The sequence below is a fragment of the Cebus imitator genome, unplaced genomic scaffold, assembly GCF_001604975.1.
Source record: "Cebus imitator isolate Cc_AM_T3 unplaced genomic scaffold, Cebus_imitator-1.0 Scaffold39, whole genome shotgun sequence".
NCBI lineage: Eukaryota > Metazoa > Chordata > Mammalia > Primates > Cebidae > Cebus > Cebus imitator.
This window is the reverse complement of record NW_016107354.1, coordinates 6,917,254-6,924,596: the sequence shown is the minus strand read 5'-3', so window position 1 is coordinate 6,924,596 and position 7,343 is coordinate 6,917,254. Positions and strand designations below refer to the sequence as shown.

At 45.1% G+C, this 7,343-nt stretch overlaps 1 protein-coding gene and 1 non-coding gene across 2 annotated transcripts; both read left to right on the top strand.

Moving 5' to 3' along the window:
* The first annotated feature begins 706 nt into the window (after positions 1–706).
* Positions 707–4,338, top strand: RPS13 (ribosomal protein S13). Its single transcript, XM_017525799.2, has 6 exons — positions 707–828; positions 969–1,017; positions 1,191–1,269; positions 3,097–3,266; positions 3,532–3,632; positions 4,260–4,338. The coding sequence occupies exons 1-6, from the start codon at positions 806–808 to the stop codon at positions 4,291–4,293; spliced, it is 456 nt and encodes a 151-aa protein (XP_017381288.1). The 5' UTR covers positions 707–805; the 3' UTR covers positions 4,294–4,338.
* Positions 2,858–2,947, top strand: LOC119470760. Its single transcript, XR_005199728.1, has one exon. It is a non-coding gene; the product is annotated as a small nucleolar RNA SNORD14 (small nucleolar RNA).
* Positions 4,339–7,343: the final 3,005 nt, after the last annotated feature.

The window sequence follows — 7,343 nt, the reverse complement described above, 5'->3', positions numbered from 1 at the left end:
AAAAAAAAAAAAAAAAAAATTCAATTGCCTAATTTTATCTCTCATCCTCTAGGCCTTTGCAATATTGCTCCCAGGGCGTTTCCCTGTCCGTCAACTTGGGAACACGGCTGGGTTCACTTGTTCTCTGCCTCTGCCTAACCCTTCTCCCCGGCGAGCCCAGCGCCTCAAAGCCCTGCGCTGGGGAATTCGAGCGCGGCCGGGGACTGGCGTCCGACGGGACCTGGTTCAACTCTTTACTGTCAGTGACTCTCTCCTGACAGATAAGGGTAGGATTCAGAGATGAGAAATGAAAGTGGTGGCTGGGCGGTAGCCGCCGCCACAGCTTCCCGTGTGGTCCTCATCACATGCTCTTCTATCTGTGAATTTATTAGGCGCAGGGCGGACTCTGAAGAATCCAGTGGCAGGACAAAGCCCGGCAGTGGCGAATGAACAAACACCTATGTATGGCTGATCCTTCCAGATCTACCAGTTCCATGCCCACCCCCAGCGCAAATCTTTACGATCTCGGCATCTGCAGCAGCGAACTTCGACGCAAGCCGGCGTCAGCCTCAAATTCCCGCTCTGGCCACAAGGCTGACCAAAGACCGATGCATGCCGGGATGAGGCCCAGCCGATGGAGGAGGCTTGTGCGACGCTGAAATGCCTTTCGGGAGTTGTAGTCACACAGACCGCGGTGGCTGAGAGGCGTAACTTCGCCTCCTGCGTGCGAGGAAGCGGGGACGTCTGAGGTCACTTCCTGCGTGCTGGGTGGCTTCCTGCGGCGTTTCTAGCCTCGCTTTCCTTTAGCTGCCTGACCGCCGCCATCATGGGTCGTATGCATGCTCCCGGGTGAGCTCGGGGCGTCGAAAAGGATTGCTGGGCGCGGGTGGGAGGAAGAGAGGGGGTGTGGGCCGCGGGCCGAAGGGATGATGTTCTGGGCTGCTGTGGCACGGGCCGCCACCTCACCCCGAGACTGCTTCTTTCCCTAGGAAGGGCCTGTCCCAGTCGGCTTTGCCCTATCGCCGTAGCGTCCCCACGGTAAGTAGCGCGCGGGAACCGGGGAGAAGCCTGGTTTGCATTTGTCTTGGGTTAAGCGACTCCGGGGCGAGGAACTTGCGTGTGTGAGGAGCGGTGTTGCGGTTGGATAGGCCGCTATGCTTCGGCGCCATTCCGGGTTTCTAATCCTAAGGCTGCTTTTAATTCTATAACAGTGGCTGAAGTTAACATCTGACGACGTGAAGGAGCAGATTTACAAACTGGCCAAGAAGGGCCTGACTCCTTCACAAATCGGTGAGTGTTTGTGTCTAATGTAGCCTCTTGCGCTTGTCCTCCTGTGACTTGTAGGGCCTAGTAGACGGTAAAGTTATTTTTTAAATCGCCAGAACTGTGATCTCGGCACCGTGCTAGGGGCATCATTGTAAGCATTTTATATGTACTGATCTCGTTTAATTCTGACGTCAGTACTTTGAAGCCAATCTTCGTAGCTTTCCCCCCAGTGTTACAGTTGAGGAAACAGAGGCACAGTGTAGCTGGATACTAACCACAGCTCCAAATCACACAGCTATCAAGTGGAGAGGTTGGAATTGGCTCCGCAGCGTGCATGACACAGTTCCTCACAGTTAGGGGTGGTTTGAATCTCAGCTGCGTGTGACTTCTTGCAAGTGGCTTCATTCAGCAAATGTTTGCCTGCTAGGTGCTGAACATGGTTCTGGTGCCTGAGAATACAACTAAATTACCCTCCACACACAAAACGCCAGCCGTAGTGTGCCTGTAGTCCCACATACTCAGGATGCGAGGATCGCTTGAGCCGAGAAGTCCCAGGCTGCAGTGAGCTATGAAGAAGCCGCTGCACTCCTGGGTGACAGAGCGAGACCCCCCCCCACGACTTTTTTTTTTTTAAACAGTCTCAAAAAAAAAAATCAGCATGGCGTGCAATGGCGTTATCTCGGCTCACTGCAACCTCCACCTCTTGGGTTCAAGCGATTCTCCTGCCTCAGCCTCCCTGATAGCAGGGATTACAGACTCCCGGCTAATTTGTGTAATTTTTTATTTTTTATTTTATTTTTTTTGAGACGTATTCTCACAATGTGTCCCAGGCTGGAGTGCACTGGCACGATCTTGGCCCACTGCAACCTCCACCTTCCGGGTTCAAGCAAGCAATTCTTCTGACTCAGGCTCTGTAGTATCTGGGACTGCAGGCTGCAACACCATGCTCAGCTAATTTTTGTATTTTTAGTAGAGACGGCGTTTCAGCATGTTGAGGCTGGTCTCAGACTCCTGATCTCAGGTGATCCATCCACTTCAGCCTCCCAAAGTGCTGGAATTACAGGCGTGAGCCACCGCATCCTGCCTAATTTTTGTATTTTTAGTAGAGATGGGGTTTCACCATGTTGGCCAAGCTGGTCTCGAACTCTTGACCTCAGGTGATCTGCCTGCCTCAGCCTCCCAAAGTGCTGAGATTAGAGGCATGGGCCACCGCACCTGACCCTACTTCTTAAAAGGAGGTGGGGGGGGTGCAAAATATCTGCATTCCTGGAGCTTGTAGTCTAATGGAGGTATAACACACCAAAAGAAAATATATCATAGATTGTAATTAGTCAGGACTCATTAGAGGTTTAAAAGAAATAACGTGTAAAGTTTTTAGAAGACTGATCAGAGTTCTCAATAAAATGTTAGCTGTTTTTTAAAGACGGGGTTTGACCATATTGGTCAGACTGGTCTCGAACTCCTTGACCTCAGGTGATCCACCCGCCTCGGCCTCCCAAAGTGCTGGGATTACAGGCGTGAGCCACTGCGCCCGGTACCTGTTTTTAATTATAGGACAGATAGACATACTGGAATCTCATTAATTCCTTTGGTCATCTGTATTCCAGCAAGCTCACTGTGATGATGGTTTTCCGACATTCGCAGTTTCCACCAGAAAGGTTTTCCTTAGTGTTGGGTAAACCTTCCTTGGACGTCTGAGTGAGCTTTACATGCGTTCTCATGTTGTTTTCCATGCTGTATAAAAGACCCTTTTTTACCAATAGGAAACTATGCCCTGATACCTGAGCCTTGACATCATCATATTCCCTAGTTTGTGTTTGTTGTTGAAAGTTAAACATGATTCCCTTTCAGGTGTGATCCTGAGAGATTCACATGGTGTTGCACAAGTACGTTTTGTGACAGGAAATAAAATCTTAAGAATTCTTAAGTCTAAGGGACTTGCTCCTGATCTCCCTGAAGATCTTTACCATTTAATTAAGAAAGCAGTCGCTGTTCGAAAGCATCTTGAGAGGAACAGAAAGGTAAGCTCATAAAACCTGGTGCTAAATAGGACTGCTTGTATTAAGTTTTTTCAGTAAAATATAATGCGTCTAGTTTGAATTATCTAAGGTGGGTTAGTACACAAACTAGTGTAATGTAGTGTTGCTTTTAAGTTAAAATTCTACCCAAAGTGATTTTAATTAGAGAAAGTGCATGGTAGCTCTACATTCTCTTATTAAATTAATGTTTGATGATGTTTGGTCATTTTGGGTGGTTTTCTTGAATTGCATCAAATTTTGTTTTTAGGATAAGGATGCTAAATTCCGTCTGATTCTGATAGAGAGCCGGATTCATCGTTTGGCTCGGTATTATAAGACTAAGCGAGTCCTCCCTCCCAATTGGAAATAGTAAGTATCAGCTTTTTTGTTGTTGTTGTTGTTGTTATCAAGAATAGGAGTCAGCCAACAGTAAATCTTAGAGTAAAAGTGCTGGTAGTAAATATGTTTAGCCTTCGGGGCTATTTGGTTAACTGCTTTTTGAGCTCAGGTCTGGCAGTGGAAAAGCAGCCACAGGAAATACACAATCAAATGGGTGTGGCTGTGTGTCACTGAAACGGTATTAAAGACAAGCAGAGGGCCGTAGTTGCAGACCCCAGTTTAGACCATGAATAATAAGCCCTTTGACTCGCTTAGATAGTAGGTAAATTTTCCTTTCATATCTCTTCTCCCAGGAGTTTGAATTAATTTTTGCATGAATTGCTCACTATGATTGATTGCCAGACATTTGCAGTTTCCACCAGAAAGGTTTTTCCTTATGTTGGCCAGTTCTTCCTTGGATGTCTGAGTGAGCGTCATCATTCATTATGCTTAAACAAAATGAACTGGTTCAACAATTCAGTAATTTGGTGCATTTTATATAGTTTGGATTTATTAACTGTTTGGGAATAGCTCCATTAGTGGGGAAATTCTGTTAATGAATGTGGAGGGACCAGTATTAATCTTGATTTTCTTTCCTCCCCCTTTTTTCTTTTTTAGTGAATCATCTACAGCCTCTGCCTTGGTCGCATAAATTTGTCTGTGTGCTAAAGCAATAAACATGATTGTTTAACTAAAAGCATGTTTTTGTATTTCAGTGTCTATCAGTGGTTCCTATGTGTTGATCTTTTTTGATGGGGGCGGGGGAGTGATAGGTGAGTGATGTTATGTGATTCCAGGGAGCGGTAAGATAGTGTTCATCACATCCCTTAACTGGCCCCTTAAACCAGTTGAGGAGCTTATAATCTCATAGGTGTTTGCTTTAAACATGGAGAACTGGAAGACACTAGAAGATAATGCCTTTGTGTTTGTTTTGGTGTTAGGGCAAAAATGTTTCTAAGTATTTTTGATACATTTAAGGTTAAAGACTGAGATAGATCCCTGTCAGATGTTAACCACTTGTAGCATCAGAAATATTAGGTTGCTGCAAAATTGCAGTTTTTTAAATGCAAAAACTGCAATTACTTTTGTACTCACCTGATACATAAAAGTGTCACTGGAGGGAGGGGTACCTTTGCAATGGAGAGATACTGGATCTTGCGGTGAGGGTTAAAGATAAAGGGATCTAGGGGTTAGTAAGCAGGCACAGTTCTGGAGCACAGGGGGTTTAGGAAGAATATCTGAAATGAGCTTGGGTCCCTGGCATTTGAAAATTTTTTAGATGGGTTAAAGTAAAATTTGCTTATCTCGGTATTGTGTTTTATTTAATTCATTTTTGTTTTGTTTTCTGTTTCTGTTTTTGTTTTTTTGAGACGGAGTCTTGCTGTCACCCAGGCATGATCTCCACTCACTGCAACCTCACTTGTGGGTTCGAGTGATTCTCTTGCCTCAGCCTCCTGAGTAGCTGGGATTACAGTGGTATGCCACCATGCCCCGCTAATTTTTTATATTTTTAGTAGAGACAGAGTTTCACCATGTTGGCCAGGCTGATCTCGAACTCCTGACCTCGTATCTGCCCACCTCAGCCTCCCAAGGTGTTGGGGTTACAGGTGTGAGCCACCTCCCCTGGCCATGTTTTATTTAATTCTTAATGAGGTGCATGGGTATTGCTGCTTGAATGAGTAAAATCTTAGATAACCCTAGGGAGTGGTTGAAGGTTGTGAGACTGATAAACGGTTAAGCTGCATGTCTGGCTGGTGCTTGTTTACAGAGGCACAATCCTTCAGAATAAAGACCCTGCAGTGGCTCACACCTGTCGTCCCAACACTTTGGGATTGCAGGTGGGCGGATCACCTGAGGTCAAGAGTTTGAGACCAGCCTGGCCAACATGGTGAAACCCCATCTTTACTAAAAATATAAAAATTAGCGGGTGTGGTGACAGGCACCTGTAATCCTAGCTACTCCGGGAAGCTGAGGCTCCTTGAATCCAAGAGGTGCAGGTTTCAGTGGGCTGAGATCATGCCACTGCACTGTAGCCTGGGCGACTGTCTCAAAAAAAAAAAGTTTCCATTAGCTTTTTCTTTGTAACATCCACTTTGACCCAGTTGGAGACAATATATGCACATCATTTGTCCTAATCTATCCATGTGAGAACATAGAATTTGTAGGTTTCCTTCAACAACTATTATCTTCGTTGAAAAATAATCTTTTCAAGTAGTAGGTGTCCCATCTTTTTTTTTTTTTTTTTTTTTTTTTTTTTTTTTTTTTTTTTTTTTTTTTTTTGAGATGGAGTTTCGCTCTTGTTGCACAGGCTGGAGTGCAATGGCACAATCTCAGCTCACTGCAACCTCCACCTCCCATGTTCAGGTGATTCTCTTTCCTCAGCTTCCCAAGTAGCTGGGATTACAGGCGTGAGCTCCCATGCCCGGATAATTTTTTAATTCTTCCATATCTCCAAAGGCACTAGACTGGACATATTATTATTAAACTTAAGACATATCTGTGGTTTTATTTGTTTTTGGGACAGTCTCACTGTCGCCCAGGCTGGAGTGCAGTGGCATGATCTTGGGTCACTGCAACCTCTGTCTCCCCCGTTCAAGCAATTCTTGTGCCTCAGCCTCCTGAGTAGCTGAGGTTACAGGTGCCCACCACCATGAATGGCAAATTTTCTTATTTTTAGTAGAAACGAGTTTTGTCATGTTTGCCAGGCTGGTCTCAAACTCCCAAGATACCTGCCCATCTTGGCCTCCCAAAGTGTTGGGATTACAGGCATGAGCCACTGTGCCCAGCCTGTTGTATCATTTTATAAGACATAACTAAAGCCGGGCACAGTGGCTCATGCCTGTAATCCCAACACTTTGGGAGGCCGAGGTGGGCGGATCACTTGAGCTCAGGAGTTCTGAGACCAGCCTGGCCAACATGGGGAAACCCCATCACTACTAAAAATATAAAAATTAGCCGAGTGTGGTGGCACACACCTGTAATCCCAGCTACTTAGGAGGCTGAGGCAGGAGAATTGCTAGAACCCGGGAGGTGGAGGTTGCAGTAAGCCAATATTGCAACACTGCACTCCTGGCTGGGTGACAGAGTGAGACTCCGTCTCAAAAAAAAAAAAAAAATAGACATAACTAAAAACAGTGTCTTCCCTTTTGCAGCCCCACCTTCCTGAAGATGAGGGCAACCACTTTAAATACATAGCTGTTTTTCTGGTATATAATATGCCTTCTTATTTCTAAGTAGCATTCTTTAAAAAAAAAAAATGGAGGTGAAATTCACATTATAAAATTCCCCATTTTAAAGTGAACAATTCAGTGGCATTTGTTCATTCATAATATTGTACAACTACCACCTTTATCTAATTCCAAAACATTTTCATCACCTTGAAGCAAAACCCCACACTCTTTAGTCCATGTATTCTGGGAGACCAAGATGGGAGGAACGCTTGAGCCCAGGAGTTTGAGAGCAGCCCGGGCAACATAGTGAGACCTCTGTCTCAAAAAAACAAAAGCCCACACCCATTAAGCATTTATCCCCATTTCGTTTACTCCCCTTAATGCCTATCATTCGCCAGTCTGCTTTCTGTTTTTATGGATTTGCCTATTCTGAATATTTCATACAAGTGGATTCGTATAGTTTGTGTCTCGCAGTCTTTCACTTACGATGTTTTTTGAGGTTCATTAACATAGCATGTGTCAGTACTTCATT

Bases quoted from the DNA above. Each gene is read 5' to 3' on its own strand.
- RPS13 (XM_017525799.2), top strand. From the start codon at position 806: ATGGGTCGTATGCATGCTCCCGG. The intron at 1,018-1,190 runs GTAAGTAGCGCG...ATTCTATAACAG, and splicing joins ATCGCCGTAGCGTCCCCACG to TGGCTGAAGTTAACATCTGA. The intron at 3,633-4,259 runs GTAAGTATCAGC...TTTCTTTTTTAG, and splicing joins CTCCCTCCCAATTGGAAATA to TGAATCATCTACAGCCTCTG.